At 25.4% G+C, this 18864-nt stretch overlaps 3 protein-coding genes across 4 annotated transcripts; 1 reads left to right on the forward strand and 2 right to left on the reverse strand.

Moving 5' to 3' along the window:
- Nucleotides 1–97: 97 nt before the first annotated feature.
- On the reverse strand, nt 98–5240 carry LOC123258723 (28S ribosomal protein S29, mitochondrial). The gene is made up of 6 exons (XM_044718908.1): nt 5095–5240; nt 4604–4933; nt 4385–4477; nt 2141–2277; nt 542–889; nt 98–452 (listed from the first exon to the last, which is right to left on the reverse strand). Exons 1-6 carry the CDS (start codon nt 5105–5107, stop codon nt 210–212), a joined length of 1164 nt encoding a protein of 387 aa, XP_044574843.1. The 5' UTR covers nt 5108–5240; the 3' UTR covers nt 98–209.
- A 1399-nt stretch (nt 5241–6639) lies between these two features.
- LOC123258785 (DNA damage-regulated autophagy modulator protein 2) lies at nt 6640–14672 on the forward strand. 2 transcript variants are annotated; one of them, XM_044718997.1, is made up of 7 exons: nt 6640–6901; nt 7404–8050; nt 8854–8975; nt 9285–9511; nt 10088–10226; nt 10419–10570; nt 11930–12328. In XM_044718997.1, exons 2-7 carry the CDS (start codon nt 7968–7970, stop codon nt 12014–12016), a joined length of 810 nt encoding a protein of 269 aa, XP_044574932.1. In that variant the 5' UTR covers nt 6640–6901; nt 7404–7967; the 3' UTR covers nt 12017–12328. The 2 variants fall into 2 exon arrangements, with proteins under 2 accessions (XP_044574932.1, XP_044574931.1); XM_044718996.1 differs by lacking the exons at nt 6640–6901; nt 7404–8050; nt 8854–8975; nt 9285–9511; nt 10088–10226 and having other exon boundaries at nt 10442–10570; nt 11930–14672.
- Nucleotides 14673–14905: 233 nt separating this feature from the next.
- Nucleotides 14906–18594, reverse strand: LOC123258786 (transcription initiation factor TFIID subunit 12). Its single transcript, XM_044718998.1, has 4 exons — nt 18433–18594; nt 18238–18347; nt 17937–18129; nt 14906–15060 (listed from the first exon to the last, which is right to left on the reverse strand). The coding sequence occupies exons 2-4, from the start codon at nt 18319–18321 to the stop codon at nt 14933–14935; spliced, it is 405 nt and encodes a 134-aa protein (XP_044574933.1). The 5' UTR covers nt 18322–18347; nt 18433–18594; the 3' UTR covers nt 14906–14932.
- Between the last annotated feature and the right edge of the window lie 270 nt (nt 18595–18864).

An 18864-nucleotide genomic window follows, 5' to 3' on the forward strand; every position in this document is an offset into this window, starting at 1 on the left:
TAGTTGATTTTTCTTTTTTTTTTTTTTTTTTTTTATTAAAATAAAATTACAAGTGTCAGTAACTAGGCCGGTGTCAATAACTGGGTCTTTTACCTTATAATCATTTTTTTGCTATAGACAAATTTATTTTTCAGCAATTTAATATTATGAATAATAAATTGATTATAAAACAGTAAGTTTAAAAACTAACTAAAATTAATAATTATAATTTATATAGACGCTGTAAGTCTCATAAGTTTGTAAGGATTTCTGTTGGACAATAGTTCCAATTCACGTTTGCCAGCTTCTGTTAAGTTTCTAATCCATATTCTGTCTTTCAAATATTCGATAGCAGCATCGAACTCATCTTCTGAGTAATTAGGGACTTCGATTGGTAAGAATGGGTCCAGATGCTCGAAACCTAGTTTGCCGAGAAGAAACCGAGGGTATGTTGAATCAAACTGATTCTCGCCCTAAAATTTGAACAAAATAAAATAATTCATTATGATTATAAAATAGAATAATCATATTGGCATATTATAATTATAGAAAATTGAAGTACCTTAACTGCTAGTGAATCAACTGTTGCAATAATCGCACCATTGCACCAATCGTATTTTATGAAATCCAAGAATGATTGAGTCAAAGACACGCGCTGTGCATAGAGAGGTTTGAAGGTGGAGTCTTTTACCCGAGTGTCTTCACCAAAAAATGCATTGACGCCGTCAAGAAGAACTAGAGTATTACAATGTCCGGAAGTACTTGCTATTTTAAGCTCTTTGAGTAGCGCATCGATCACATCGCATGTATATTTGCCACGTCCTATTCCAAAATCTATCATGTCTTGCAGTGGCGTTCCTGCTGAATTTTGCTCTCTCGTGTTCCAGACGTAATTTTTTGATAGTCGGATCTGTTTTTGACATTCAATTAATAATGAATATATTATTACTATTATTATTTTTTTTGTGTTATTATATATGATTCTTTCTAATTCAACAATCATGATAATATTTTAAATAATATATTCAGTACTGAAAATCTATATTATTAAGAGAACAAGAAAAATTTTGTGTTCAGGATAGTCATATGATAAAATCGGTTTTTTTAGTGAAATTTAGTGTTATTGCAAAGGTCTTGACTTTAAATTGTCCCTTTTCAAGGTTTCATATCATTCTCACCGATAGTCAATTTATTATGACAAGTATTTTAGAGTGCATTCGAAAATGCTCTATCTCTAGATACATAATTAAGAAATGACCTTTTATCTTGTGAACTATTGATATTTTTAAAAATATGAACTCATTCCGATGTTTACGCTCATCAAGACCTTTCATTTAAGTACCCACATCAATTTTTCATATATTTATATATATTATAAATATGTATACATGAAAAATATATCAAAATGCATGTGGGTACTCAAATGATAGCTCTTGATAAGTGTAACATCGAGATGAGTTTATATCTTTAAAAACGTCAATAGTTAAGAAAGTACAGTGCAATTTAACAAAAGTCATTATTTAATAAAGCAAAATTTAATTTTTTATAGTTTTTATAGTTGCTAGTATTTATAAAATTAAATATAAAATATTAGATAACAAATCTTGGGAACGTGGACAATAATAATATGTTAAATTTTTTAAAATTTAACATTTTATTGTTATTGTCCACGTTCCCAATATTTGTTATCTAATATTTCGTAAAACATGGATGAAAATCTACAAAGTAATTAAATTTAAAATAAAATTGTTATGTAAATAATTAAACTAAGTAAAAAAAATTTTTTACAAGATAACATGATTTAAATAACTCTATATTAAAGTTAAATTATTTCTGATTATTGGTATTCTTATCTTTAAAATTTTGACTTTCATCACATTTATTTTTTTATTTTATTTTATTTTTATAAGTTCAATGAACCCTACAGCAAAGCCATTAATCGGGTTCCATGTTACATACAATTTAATACAAAGTGTTTAATTTAAAATTATTATTATGATAAGTCACTATATAATTAACTATCAAAAGTAAATATTTTGCTCCAGTTTATACAATGTTTGACATACAAAGTTTTGAAAAACATTTATTTTTTTTTTAAATATTTAAGGAAAATTCTCAATGTGAGTTAAATTTTGTAGTAACAAAAAAACAAAATACTTACATCAAGTTTACTCAGCAAGTGGTTATTTTGGGACTTGAAACGTACTAGCCATTGAGCTCCAGCGACTGGTAAATCAAACAACCCTTCAACTCGTTGACACGGATTTGACGGTCCTCGTTTTCTAAACCAATCTGGGACTGTTAAATAATAAAATATGTTAGCATAATTATTTCTTTTTAATTAGGAATTTAAATATTATGTTACCATCTGTAATGTTATTTTTTTATCTTCATCATTTACGATTCTGATAATTCTCAATAATACTTTTTAAATAAATTCATAAAGTAAATTATGTAAAATATATCAATTGATTATGTTAATTATAACAATTTAAATCTACAATACTCAAGTACTTCTTCATTATCAAGTAAATTAATAAAATTAAAAAAGAATAAAGTAAATTTAAAAAATTTGAAGTGATATTTATATTTCTCTATAATTGTACTTTTTTTAGATTACAGTCAACGCTCTTTGTATTTGACTCGCCCGTACAGGACCATTCTCTGTATTTGACTCGTCCTTGTCCATAAGAGCTGTGTAAAATCGTCAAATACAGAGGAAGAATATGGTCAAATACAGAGAGCGTCGACTGTAATAGTTTAGCCTAAAATCTAATAACTGTCTGCTGCATTTACAAACATTCAGAATATCGATGAATTACCAAATATTTAATGATATTGAAATTAAGAAATATCTGATAATTTTTAGAATTTTTTTAACAAATAAATTATAGCAAGAAAAATTTATTTGAAAAATTCTATCTTTAAAATCTCTAAAAAATTATAAGTACAATTTTTTAAAAATAATTTGATAATTATACCCGTGTAAAAATCATCCGATATAATGATGAGGTTCATTATGAATATCATAATGAATCCCATATTTTGACACAAATATGAGATTCATATAAAAGCCATATTAATATACATTTGATACACGTAATAAGTAAAATAATTACGGGAACAAATTTTTTCTTTAACCAAATTGTACAATTTGTATTTTTATTGTTAGAAAAAGAAAATTTCTAGTAATTTGATTATGAAATTATTATGATATCAACATGAATTCATAATGAAGTGATAAAATTATTGAGTCATAATTATATATAGGAAATAATGCAAATTAATTAAATTAAAGAAATTTTTAAGAGGATTTAAATTGTTTTCAAAATAAAAAATAATTATCTTAAGACGAAAAAATTTTGTCAGTCAAAAATTTTTTTTAAACCAAGATAGTGTTTTCGTAAATATTCTTCTAAGTTCTGAAAATCAAGAAAGAAATTAAAAAGTAAAGTAGTTTAACAGTATAGTGCATGATAAAAATATTGTTTTTTTCAATTATTATACTTTTCCTCTGAGTAACAGAAAAAATGAAAATTATACTAATCTACTTAAAAAAAATTCGTTCACATAAATATTTTACTTCTTACGGATTTCAAATGAATATTGATATATATTCATTATGATATTTATAATGAACCTCATCATGATATCAGATGATTTTTTTATACGGGTATTTACAAGTGGGATCGGTCGACCTCATTTTGGGCGATAACTAGGTGAAAAATTAACATTTATAAATTTTTTTTTGATTCTGCTTGTTTTTACGTCGCATTTATGATAAAAAAGGTTGTGAAAGAAAAAATAAAGATTTCGATAGCTTTTTTGCCTTTAGAAGTTGGAAAAAAATTGGCTTTTATATTTTTGGATAAAATTTCTTCTTTATCGTTTTTTGATGTTTTTGATATATTTTTTTGAAAAGTACATAAAAAAACGAACAATTAAAAAAAAAAATTGATCATTCTGATCAATAAAAAAAAAAATTTAACATGGTCCAGCATGGGTTGACTCCACTAGTAAATAATTACCAATAATTTTCTATACCTAAGGTAAAAGACCCCATTAGTGGCACCTTTAACCCCTATTAGTGGCACTTTTTCTTTCAATTAAAAAATGTTCTACTTGAAATAAAAATTAAAAATTTTTTTGATCTAAAAGTCTTAAAGATTAGAAATAATATATTCATTATTGAAATTAATGATTTCATTAATTGAATAAATACCAAAATCAAAGAAAGTGTCAGTAATGGGGTCCCTGCCACTAATGGGGTCTTTTACCTTAGTGAAATTTTACAAGAAAAATAAAAAAAACTGTCAAGTGCCTGCTAATTTCAGTATCATAACATTTTCTGAATCCAGCAATGATATTTTTCAACAAACGATAATAATTAAATATAAATATTTACTCCAGGGTATATGGACCAAAATCTTCTGAGTAACATATCCATAGTGTAATAGATGCATCAACGTCAATGTTTTACCGCTTCCCACCGGTCCGTCTAATTATCACAAATAATGACTGATAAATAAGGAAAAATAATTTCAATTATAAAATAATTTTTATACTCTAAATAAATAAATAAATTAATAAAACTAAAATAAATGATCAATTATTTAAAGGATACACAGCACATATTTATTTGGAGGCTTGGAGTAATCCGTCTGCTCAAGGTATGATATCAGCTCAATAGCCGGCTCCCGTACCATAATACATGCCTCCCTAAATGTTTTTATTTGAATATGAAGACGTCTTGGCATTGATGTCCGAGGCATTACTTGACTCACAGCATTTTTAGGTACCGTGTAAAAGCGATTCAAGTGGTCGCGATTATGTTTCTGGGGATTATCTTCAGTGGTGCGAATTATTCGGATCGGCTCTTCTTGTTGTACTTCGGCTCTCTGAGATAATATTGATTGGTGTCGCACATTATTCGACATACGTCTCAGTAACATTCCTAAAAATAATAATTCATTAGATTGATTAATAATTATGATTACTGATTACTTATCAAGCAATATCTTTCGTTTTTCAATTACACCAATTAATTATTTCAAAATTAAAACTACTAAAAAAACTGTAATTTATTATTAATAAAATATTATTTAGTTTACTTACTTGTAGGAATCATTGTTGATATATTTATTTGTTGCTTGTTTATTTAAAATATAGTTTAAATTTAAATTTATAGACAACAAATAGGTTATACTTCAATACATTGCTCCTGCTCACTGTTTTGATCACATGTGTAGAGGGATTCAAGAATTAAATGACGTCATCGGCCTTATTTACCCGCGAACTATGAATTTTATTTTCTAGTACATTTTTTTTTGTAGAAAAAATTTTAAAATATTTAAAAAATTACATTTAATTAATTAATTTATTTATTTTTATATATAATATATAATATATAATGTAAATATTTTAATAAATAATTTTATTTCATTTTAAAATCAAATTTAAAAAAATTTCTTATGTGCTATTTAAAATACACTTCAAAATTTTTTATTTTTTTTAATTCAAAATTATTATTTATTGACTTAATTTATTTATGAATTATTTATATTTATAATTTGTAAATTTAATATTGTTATAGATGTACTTCCATATCTATTTTTCTTACTAACATTTGATTTAGTTTTATTATTTGGTATTGAAATATTTTACATAATTTTGATAATATATTTTTATAGTTTATAGGAAAAATTCACAAAAAACCTACTCATAATTATTTACTTCAATATTAGCGCTAGTGAAAATGTAGAAAAAAATATGGTAATTATTTACAAGTGGGGTCAACCTCATTTTGGACCATAACTAGGTGAAAAAATAACATTTTTTAATTTTTTTATGATAAATAATGTTTTTTTTTTTGATAAAAAATTTTTTTTATGATAAAAAATGTCGTGAAAGGAAAAAATAAAGATTTCGATAGTTTTTTTACCTTTAAAAGTTGGAAAAAATTTTGGTTTTCATGTTTTTGGATAAAATTTCTTTTTTATCTTTTTTTGATGTTTTTTATATATTTTTTTTTTGAAAAGTACATAAAAAAACGAACAATTAAAAAAAAAAATTTTAACATGGCTCAGCATGGTTTTGACCCCACTTGTAAATAATTACCGAAAATGTATTTATCAAATGTCGAATTATACTTAAATGAAGTAATATTAATAGATTGCCAGTATCTTTTTTGATTAAGTATAACTTAATAAAATAATTTAGTGATAAAAGACAATCCAATAATGTTGCAAAGTGCATTGTGACCGGAAAAAGTTAAAAAAACACATAAATTGTTTTTAACTGATAATTAAAATATTTGCAATAAAATTATTAAATTTAAATCAATAATGCAGGTTCTTAATGTAGTAATTTGTTAACATAATTATAATAATTACTAAAAAATCAATGACACGCTTTCGTAACTAAACTGTAAAATTTTTACAAAAATAATTAAAAGTTTAAAATTATCTTTTTTATAAAGTTTATCAAATTTATAAGCTAAAAAATAAGAAGAAATATTTGTTTGCATAATTAATAAAAAAAAACTCAAGTGTATTTCTTCACCCCGCAAAAGAAAAATACTTTTATAAGATAATTTAAATAATAATTTGAATAATAAAAAAAAGCAGCATGGGCGTTTACGTGGGTGTATGTTTGCGCACTCTCGTAGCTCAGTCAGAATTTGCTCGAGGTTAAGGGTTGTTTTTCTTCGTTTCTTAATACCATTATCATTATAAATAAATAAAAAGAGTGTCAATAAAAATCGACAGTACAAAAGTTCACCACCAAACAATTATACATCGTTACTTATAACGTAATTGTATTATATTATTTAACCAAAGGTTTTAAATAAATGGATTACGCTTATACTAGTTGCGGAAAATATTTGCGATAAAATAAATTGAGGTCAGATAACACATTACAGGTACGTAATTTTTTTATTTATAATAATAATAATAACAATAACAATAACTAGAAGTTTATTTATCTAATCATTTAGTGACAAATAATGAACGTGACATGAAGCAATTTTAAAAAAAAAGTCAAACCTTTTAATTTTAGCTAATACTTTTTTTTATTTTTTTAAAAGAGAAAATAAAGCCTTAAAAAAAAATTAATTTAAATCAAGAGAAAAATTCTTGAACCAAGAAAATAATATTGAAGAGTTTTATTGTCTTGAATCAAGTAAAATTTACTTAAACCAAGAAAAATTTATGTCTAAGAATTTTTCTGCTTCAATCAAGAAACTGAACTTCTTCAAAATTATTTACTTGATTCAAGTTAATTTTTTTTTCTGTGTATTATTAAATTGTCAAGTCACGTTCGTAGATAAAAATTGTTATTAAGTGTTATCGCTTACAATTTTTATAAACAACTACGTCTAGAGAACATGAAAAATATATAATAAAAGAATCTAATCTATTAAGTTGCAGGATATCGTCGCGACAAATTAATGAAAAGATTAATAATAACAAGACATAGAGAGAATAACAAATAATAAATTAATGAATATTTATAATTAAAAACCAATGGCCAGTCGGAATAATTATTTTGGATCGTATTATTGTTATTTTTATTGTAAATGGAAGACATCGCAGCAATACAACAATCAGAGACATGACATTTTGAAGCTAACGAGAACCGAGAGCAAATGATTATTATTTAATATTGACTGGGCATTGTCCTCGGCACGTCGTATGGTATCTTACAACCAAACGTAGTACTTGACTCAGTCTGATGCAGACTGAGTAGAGTCGAGAACCGACGGGCTTTAATTAATCAGACTCAGTACTGATCCGAGTGTCAGTGGTTAGAAGTACAATCGGTTTTCCGTAGAGACCGATACCCCTGACACATTCTTCGAGGACAAACATCGGTTTGTAGTTTGTTGGTACTTAGTTGTCTTCTTGCAGCCAATCTGCACTCTTCTTATCATTATAATCTTGTTCTTTCTACATTGTAAATTCTTAAGTCATTATTTTGTTGTTGTCATGGAGAAGCAAGAAATATTTACTAACTTACACTACTTGCCGATTTTTATGTTTGTTTCGTTACCTGCAAGTTTTATTATCACGTAAGTACTATTTAGATTTTTTGTTTTATTATTTATACTTGCACTGAGATTAATTTTATAAAGTTTAATTTTTTTTTATTTAATTTGATTTTAATTTGTACTTAAAGTAGAAGACTCTGAAAAATTCTTTTGGTGAATGAAGTGTTAAAAAAAATTATGAAAAATATTTTTGGTTGAAAAATCATTTTTAATACTGATAAAAAAATTAAATTGACCTAAGAGAAAAAATATTCATCTAAAAAAATTATTTTGAAGAAATTGATGATCTTGAGTGAAGCTGAAAAATTTTTGAGCGAAGAAATTTTTTTTTTTTTGATTTCGTAAATTTTACTTGGCTTAAAAATTTTCATTCAAAATTTTTCTTTTGAAATAATTTTTTATCAGTGAAAGAAGACATTTTTTTTATTTAATCAAATAAGATGTTAATTCATAATTTTTTCAGACATGTAAAACGATAAAGGAAAATTTAATCCTTGTCTATCTGGATATTTTAAAATCATACTGTGCATATTTTTAAAATTAATAATTCTTCTTTAACAATAAGTAATGTGTCTTATAAAAGTCAAAAGATTGCCGGATGTAATCTATTTTCAGTGAATTAAATTAAACATGATACAGGAAGTAGTGAAAAAAATTTTCTGTACAATGTTTCATAAAATCTTCATTTTAAAAGCTTTATATTATTAAAAACTTCTAAAATAAATTATTAATTTGATTTTTTAAAATTAATCTTAGTGTATTTTATAAATATTTTTTGTTCTTATTTTTATAAAATTGATCATAATTTTTTAAACTATTTATAGATATACTATTGCGGTTATAAAAGGCCATGTTGTCCCAGGATTTCCTTACATTTCAGATACGGGCACTTATCCACCAGAAAGTTGTTTATTTGCACAATTTTTAAATATTATTGCTGTTATAAGTGAGTATGTTATATTTCTTTACCAGAATTAGCTGAAGTTAAATATTTCTTTATATCAACTCAACTTTAAAGTTATTGATTCCTTTAATATTTAAATATTAAATGTAAAATTTAAAATTAAGTACGATTTTTTTTATCGATAATGAAGTATTACTGAGTTATTAACTTTGCTGAATAAATATTTATTCAATTCACGAAATAAGTAAAAATTATTATTTTTTAAATTAAACGCCTGTTTAAAAAAAATTCGATTAATTTATTATTTACTTTTTGCTATAGAAATAATAATAAAAACTTTTGTATTTTCAGTGGCTATTTCTGTCTACGTTAGATACGGTCAATTGAAAGAAATTTCTTCAACTTATCAACTGTCAGCGTACTGGCAAAAAATAAATAAAATTACATTGATCCTTGGCATGATTACACCAATTGGAATGTCTATAGCTGGAAATTTTCAAGAAACTTCTAATTTAATTATACATTTATGTGGTGCTTTTACATGTTTTGGCTGTGGGACTGCTTACATTTCGTTACAAGTAAATATTTTTATTAAAATTATCATTATTTTATCTGATTTGATTTTAAAAAATTAAGATAACACTGTTTGATTTAAAAAAAATTAATCAATCTTTTTAAAATTAAAATAATGATGAAATCAATTTGCTGAAATTGAATATTAAATTTTATTATCTATACTATAAACAATATTCAAAGACAAATTTATAATTTTTAAAAACAAAAAATTTATAATTATCAAACGTGCATCAAAATAAATTTTTTTTGTGATTAATTTTAATTATTAATATTAATTGCTTGATAATTACGAGTTTTTCACAAGCAAATAGCTTATTTCAATTCAATATGCAAATAATGTTTAAATACAATAATATATTCTCATTAGTCAATTATAAAATATACTCAACATAATCAAGAAACTTTTAAGTGAAAATTATTAAGTTTCATAAGTGAATAATAATGAAAACAAACAAAATTGAAGTTAAGATGTCTCACCAAGAATATTTAAAAATTTTTTTCTTAGAGTTGATGATAATTTAACTTTATAATTAAATTCCATTTGATTAATTTTAATAACAATAATATTTTATTTGCAGGCAGTCTATTCATATCGACTTCAACCTTTAGGCTGCTCACCGAAAATAACAATTTTAAGACTGGGATTATCAATTTTTTGTACTATTAGTTTCTTCGTCGTTATTATTGGAGCTGGACTTGCGTTAAAAGATTACAAAGGTGAATTTCAAATAATTGTTGAAAAAATATTATATTATACTAACTCAAGGTCTACTTAATATTTTATTACACTTTCTATAAAAACTCCAGATTAAATCGTTAACGAAAAATAATAAATTATAATGGGTGTAATTTAAATATTTTTTGATATGTTAATAAAGAAATATAATACCTTTTTATATATTCAAACAGGAAACAATCCGAGGACATGGTCTCCGGAGGACGGTGGTTGGGAAATGCATCTTCTGAGTACAATCTCCGAGTGGCTTCTCGCTATTGCGACTTGTATATTTCTTCTAAGTTTCACCCACGAATTTCGCGAAATAGAAATGACTTATCCTAAGGTAATTAAATTTTTTTTTTAATTAATAATTCAATTTTAATAAACCATTAAAATTTAACTAGCAAGACTTTGATTTAAATTGACATTTTAATTTTCCACTCAACAAGCCATCAGTTACTTGAATAAATAAAAATGATCCAGCTCCGGTCGTTAAAATATTTAATAAATTCACCTTTATTTTCCCTTTTTTTATTTTTAAAGGTCGAATTTAATAATTGTTTTTTTAAACTTGATAGAAATTTATATGAAAGGAATTCATGTATCATTGTTTAATAGAATGTAAACGTTTTAATCATGACCATGTCCTACTTAACTTTTCTTTCATACATCTCTTTTTTCAATTTATCATTATTGTCAACGATGATTATTATTTTTTTAATTGCATATTTAGCTTTAAACAAAAAAAAATACGATCTATCAATTATCAGTTATTTTGCATGCGAAATTAGTTATTAACAAAAAACATTCATACTTTCTTAATTAAAATTAATTTTTTTTGTTTTTCAAGTAAAAAAAAAAAAAAAATGAATTATTCAGAGTTAGAAACGAAAAATAGTTTATAATTACCTAGCATATAATTATTTAATAATTTGACGGTCAACTTTAAATTCATCTTTCGAAATAGTTTTTTCCTTCATATTATGACCGTGAAATAAAGTATAAGTTATTATTTACGAAATTTTAACTCATAAATCATAATTCATGACGTACATTCAAATTTTATTTCTAGGTGAAGATGTTACATAAATTTATCACCTAATAATCATTAATGATAAATAGAAATTTAAAAGATTTCAATTCAATTTTTTTTTTCTTTTGTCAAGTAAAAAGTAAATAAGATTAATTTTAAAATTTCAATGTGATTACTTCACAGTTTTATTTGCCTATGAATATAATTAAAAAGAATCTGCTTTATTGTCATTTTTTTAATGTTTAAAGCAAAGAAATTTTTTGTTAATACAAAATTAAAAGTTATTCTTTTCAATCAAATTTTTTTGCTGGTGACAATGACTAATGACCTTTTAAATCAAAATCTTTATAAGTAACTCATTAAAATATAATTCGCTTATTGAATTAAGTGTGGGTTAGTCAGTTTTTGATCATTATCTAAAAACTAATGTATATATATTGCATAAAATTAATAAGTATATCTAAATATTTAGTGCATATATGTGAAATACAAAAAAACAATTGCTCATTTATGTATAAACTACAAAGACTTTTTTCTTTTTTCATTAATTAAATTCTAATTAATTTCTCTCTTAAATTAATATTATTTAATTTTAATACTCTCTATTGATGTATATTGCCGATAGGCGTATGTTGATAAATAAATAAATAAATATAAAAAAAATTTCAGGTAACTTACAAAGAAGACTACGCTAAAAAAATGTATGGCCTATTCAATGCATCACCAGACTCAGTCAGTCCAACAACAAGTATTTGATCTCTCATTCACAGTTCCCGTGGTTACGTGAATCTCCTGTCTGAGTCTCCGATGAATACTCCGTACGTCGAAATTCACAGCCAGGATACTCCACTACGGGATTCGGAATCTTCGCGACTGCTCAACGTCCAAATGACTTACGGCTTCCAAACGGAGGCCGATTATCGTCCGCAAGCTTACAAAACATTCGATTCCGGGAATTCGCAAATTAATCCAGCGGTCAGCAGATTGAGAACGGAAAGCCGACATTACAATTGCAATGATAGCCCTAATCACAATTATTTATTGTCATCAATAACAACAGAATCACATCAAACAACTTCGACTTCAGCAGTTTGCCAGACAATTTACGGGACTTTGACTCCGGAAAAAAGTGATAAATTAAATTATAATCACGGTACGACTGATAAATTTGAAAAATCTTCCATAAATTATGAATTTGAGTTACCCCGTAGCGATAGTTGTAGTAAAATAATAAATTGTTTAACCGAGTCAAATAATCAAGATTATAATCAAATTTTCTCATCGGATCTGAATAATGACCAAGATGAGGATAAAATGCTATTAAGCCACAATAATATTGAAATTAGAAGCACAAGTAACAGCAATAGCACCGATAATTCAATAGCGGCTTCCATAAAAAGTGACGAGGACATCGATACCGAAATGAGTTGCTGTGATATAGAGCAGTGCCTAATTCAGATTGAAGAAAGCCTATTGAATATCGAACAAAATTTACTTCACGTTCAAAATCTTGAGATACCACAGCTCAATAATTTACTGAACAACCGATTTATTATCAACAATTACAATCGTAATAATGATTACGTAAATAAATACCAGATAAATCCTCTGAGTACTTACAAACGGCCTTCTAGTGAAAACTCAAAATATAATTACAGCAATTATTTTGATAATAACAGTACCAGCTCGTTGGTTAGAAGTTGCTTGAGGCTTTCACACTCGGACAGCGATATCGACATTGAGAAGAATATTTATTTAAATTCACCTCGGCATGATTGTCGTCTGGATAACGATGATTTTAGCTACAATAAATATTCCTCTTTGCTGAAGAAATCTCAGACTTTGATTGAGGATAATTTTAAAAAAATTCAACTGCTCAGTGAAATAAAAAGTGACTTTATTAATTTGAATTGTAGTAATAGTTTAGATAGATCTATTAAGTTGATAAATAGTAAAAATTTGTGCAATTCATTTGATAATAATAGTTGTAATAGTTATAATGATAATGATAATGACTATGAAAATGAAGACTATGATATTAAGAGGGTTAAAGAAATTTCGGGTAAGAAGAAACGTATTAATTCGTTGAGTAATTATTTTTGTAAGAGTAATAGTATTTCTACTTTTTCTTCGTTAATAAATAGTAGAAAAACTTCATCGCAGGGTGCTATTGAAAAATATACGCGTGATAATGGATTCAAAGTTAGGAAGAAGAAACGCGATATTTGCAGGAGAAGTATTAATAATACTTCCAGTGATGGGTTGTTGAATCAAATAAATGGTAAAAGTGATTTATTGAGGAAGAAATTTAAAACTGTCACGACGACAAAGGATATTGTTATGTCCTTCAAAAAATTACAAGCTTGTAATAGCAAGGGAAGAAATTTAATGATCCAGGATTTTGATTGCGAGACCAAGAGTGAAGATGATAAAAAGAAGGTGATTGACAAACCATTGAAGAATTCCATGAAAAATCAATTGCAGGCGAATGATAATAATGCTCTTGTGCCGAGTAAATTGTTGTCATTGTCTTTTTCACTGTTGTTAGCGGCTTTACTTCAAGCAGTGCGTTGTCTTGCTGATATCGTTGAAGACACATTTCGCTCGGTTACTTTTGATAAGTATGTTTTACGCGAATAATTTTAATGTGATTCTGATTTTGAGCCATTGATTGTGGAGCTTAAATTAATTTGTTAATTAATTTTAAGGTTGAGTTTTTATGATAAATTTTAATTTAGAGAAACTGTGATTTTGTGGGAGTTTTTGATACTGCGAATGGAAGATAACTTTGAAATTTTAAAACTTTATTTTGTAAATTATAAATATTTTATTTGATTCTTTCTTATATTTTATGAGCAAAAATGGCAATAGTTTTAACTATTCAAATAAACTAAATATTCAAACAATATTCGAAAAAAAATATCAAAAATTTTTTAAAACATGGTTACTTTTTTTTTATTATTTAAACTCACTAATTAAAGTTAGCTATTTCCATTAAATTTTTTAAAACTTAAATATAAAAATGTAGAACTATTTCAGTACTTTTTAAGATTAATTAGTGAAAATTGTTTGTGTTTTAATATTTACCAAAATTTGCAGATAAAAATGATATTTTTCACTAAAAACATATTGTATTAATAAATTCAATGGCTGTAGAAAAATCTTTGTTCAGTTTTGTAATAAAATAAAGATGTATGTAGATATCAATAACTTTGAAAATAAGTCTGCAAGTGTGGATAGAATGAAAAAAAAAAAACACATATTTTTTGTTTTTAAAATTTCATAGAGCCTACACAATTATAAAAATAAAAAATTGAATAAGTGCCGTGAATTATTCCAAAGGCCTGATTGCAAATAAATTATATTTTACAATCACTTTATTTATCTATCAACCTAGTCTAATAGTAAATAATTAAAAAAAAATAATAACTGATATATTTTAAATTTATAAAATAGGTGCTAAAATTTTTCTATAAACGCTTATGTAATTAGAACTATTTTATATAAAAAAAAAAAAAAAAGAAAAAAAAACTCAAATCTATGTTATAACCAATGTATTCTTTTAATTATTTCTTATTAATAAATATTTAAAAAAATGAGAAACAATTATTTTTTATATTTATAACTAATATTTATAAAAAAGATTTTTTAAGATTAAATTAATGTCTATAGTTAATATTTTTTTATATTTTTTCTAATCAAAGCCAAGCGTTGTTTATGTGCTTCCGTGACTGTTGCACGTTTGAACGGCCGCACCTCATCAGTGCCAAATCCAGGAATCCACATGTTCCAACTTCGTTCTGAAATTCAATAATAAATTATCATTTTTTTTTTTTTTTTTTTTTTTTTTTTTCAACAGTTGATTAACATACAGTCGTCGTCATTGATTTGTAACGGTTGGCAATGATTCGAGTAAAATAAAAAATTCTCAATTTGGACATCTCTCACTAAAAATTTCAATTAATAATATGTTTGGAAAATAAAAAAAATAACCAATATCAAATAACTATAGCTAAATATAAAGACATTTACTAAAATATTAGATCATATCATTATACAAAATTAAAATTGAAAAGGCCTAAAATTAGAAAATAGACCATTAAAGCAATTAAAATTTTTTAAAGATGGAAATATAAACAGAAGAAACAAAGGAAATCAAAAAAAAATGACAAACCTAAATTCAGACAATTCGAATAAAAGACATCAAGGTTATTTGACATATACACAAATGAACAACTCTGAATATAGAAAAGCTTTACAAATGAACATCTCTAATTATGGACAAGAAAATTCGGAAATCTCTCAATATAGACATCTCTCATTAAAGAAAATAAAAAAAAAAAAAAATACAATATTTATAAATTAAAAAATAAGTAATAGTTCAAAAAAATATGCTTTAACATAACACCAAACTAAAAAGTAAGAATACATTTTTCGGAAAATTTAAAATTAAGTTAAAGTGATTGAAAAAAAAAAAAAAAAATAATTTTATGTAAATAAGTGTGGGGATCAGATAAAAACAATTATTCAAGGGTAATATACTCTGCACCAAGACATCTTCTTCGGAAAACTTTCCTGAAAAATTAATTTTTATTAATCATAGGTAATGTACGATTTTTTTATTTTTAGGTAGATTTTTTAGAAATCGATCTATTGAACGGATCATTATGAATTTTATTATACTATCACGTTAGTAGTCAAGAAAGAAAAGTTTGATATAAATAACCCTCGTCATTGACTCTAGTCATCAGCGATGAACGCTGCATCAACCGCGTACTCCTATGACCTGGACAATTTGAGCGACGACGAGATGGCGGGCGATTCGTCTTAATCATCAAATTCAGAGTATCATCAAAACGGATCATTGTGTACCGGCGTAATGGTAATTACAACCGCGCAATTAGCCGCGACTCTGGCACGTGCCGGTGCTGATACTCAATCGGCACTAACCCCTCAAAAATCTAACTAAAAATTAAAGAATCGTACATTACCTATAATTAATAAAAATTAATTTTTCAGCAAAGTTCTCCGAAGAAGATGTCTTGGTGCAGAGTATATTACCCTTGAATAAATGTTTTTATCTGATCCCCACACTTGTATACATAAAAATGATTTTTTTTTTTTTTTTTTAATCACTTTAACTTAATTTTGAATTATCCAAAAAATTTATTCTTACTTTTTAGTTTGGTTATATGTTAAAGCATGTTTTTTTGAACTATTACTTATTTTTTAATTTTTTAATTTATAAATATTGTACTTTTTTTTTTTTTATTTTCTTTAATGAGAGATGTCCATATTGAGAGATTTCCGAATTTTCTTGTCCATAATTAGAGATGTTCATTTGTAAAGCTTTTCTATATTCAGAGTTGTTCATTTGTGTATATGTCAAATAACCTTGATGTCTTTTATTCGAATTGTCTGAATTTAGGCTTGTCATTTTTTTTTTAATTTCCTTTGTTTCTTCTGTTTATATTTCCATTTTTAAAAAATTTTAATTGCTTTAATGGTCTATTTTCTAATTTTAGGCCTTTTTAATTTTAATTTTGTATAATGATATGATCTAATATTTTAGTAAATGTCTTTATATTTAGCTATAGTTATTTGATATTGTTTATTTTTTTTATTTTCCAAACATATTATTAATTGAAATTTTTAGTGAGAGATGTCCAAATTGAGAATTTTTTATTTTACTCGAATCATTGCCAACCGTTACAAATCAATGACGACAACTGTATGTGCAGAAGTATATAGCTTGTGATGAAAATAAAAATAGTTGCAATCGTTAAATGAAAAATAAATCACATGAGTTGAACTACTAATTGAGTTATAATCATATTAGATGAATACTATTTTTTGTAATGTCATTATTTTTATTCACATAATCTATCACAACGTAGTAATTTATCACGACTTTAAAGTAATTAGAAAAAAAAAAATTATTGCATAGGTATGACTGGTGAGGAAAAAATAATTGCATTTTTTGATAGTTTATAGAGAAACAAATCACAAGCAACTCAAATTACCAAAAAAAATAAAATTTTATATGAATGCTTGACATAAATAAAAACACAAAACATAAAAACATCCAAATAGTAAATTCTCTTCAGGGTGAAATTGAGTTTTACGAGATGAAGTTGCACCTTTATTTTCAATCCTATCAATTGTTTGTTTATTTTATACCTTTATAATTGTCATTCTAACCGTTAACTGTATTGATATATCATAATTCTATTATTAAGCGTAAATAAGAATGACAAAAGAAAACTATTCAATTTACGAATAATGTTTGATAAAAAATAAACCATTACTTTCTATTTTATTATAAGTTTTATAATAAAAGGGTATTTTCGCTATTCGTCTGAAACTATCTAGTTCTGGTTGGCTCCAGACATTGAAACTAGTATTTTTAATGCAACTTATATGAAAAATATAATGTGTGACGCGGGATGAAACACGATTTCAGACCGAGTGATGCCAGGCAACTTCACTCTGGTCTGAAATCGTTTTGTTTCATCCCTAGTCACACAATATACTATTATATCTTTAATGTATATTGCCGCTTGGCGTAAAATGAATAAATAAATAAATAAATAAATGACCCAACAGTGAGAAGCTGGTATTGATAAGTTGATGTAACTATTATAAAATAAAATTTTAAATAAAATAAATAATTTACCTAGGTGAAGTTGGACGTCTTTGACCTCTACGGTGTTGGCATGCCTATGTTTTGCTAAAAGACAAGCCGCGTTGACTGTAGTTTCCACAAAGTCATCGGCTAATTGGAGCAACATTTCTTCCACTTCTTCTTCCAACTGCTCCGTAGGGTCAACTTCCCTTACTAAATCTTGCAATTTTGATTTGCTTAAAAACTGAAAACAATCATATTATTAATAAATTTATTCACTAACTTAGTATATAGTAATATTAAGTACTTGAATGCTCTGGAGATATTTCAAGTACTGTTGTCATAAACTTACTTGAGGAATTTCAGCTGATGAACTTAACTTTGTCCCTTGTTCTTGATTTTGAGCTTGACCATGATCGAAACTATTATCAGCCATTGTAATTGATAAAATTTAAAAGTAACCTGTCATTATTAAAAAACATTAATTATTTCAGAAATCAACAATTGAACTCATATATATGACGTAAAAATTAATTATAAATCTTACCTTGTATAAATACTTAATATTAACACCTCTAAAAATTTTTATAACTTTTTCTGTTAATAATTGTATTAAATATTAAATATTTATTATTAAATACGCTCAATGCGCACTATGCACTTTTATACATACAAATATTTTAGTTTTAGGTTAGAAATTTAGAAATCAAGCGTAACATGTCCAAACAAAACTGCGCATGCGCGCGCTATTTAGTTTTCAAATTTCTCGCGAGAGCGCTTGTGTCAAGCGCGCGCAGCTTTTCAGTTTCAAAAACAAAATTTTTCATAATTACATTTTACAAAAATATCAAAAGTTTAACCCATTTATATATTTATTATATATTTTTTAAATAACACTTTTTAATTATGAGAAATAATAACTTTAAAATTGGCACACATTCGATGCATTTTAAAAATTTTTTTATTTTATCAGAATAAT

Source organism: Cotesia glomerata, linkage group LG2 (assembly GCF_020080835.1).
Source record: "Cotesia glomerata isolate CgM1 linkage group LG2, MPM_Cglom_v2.3, whole genome shotgun sequence".
Taxonomy (NCBI): Eukaryota; Metazoa; Arthropoda; class Insecta; order Hymenoptera; family Braconidae; genus Cotesia; species Cotesia glomerata.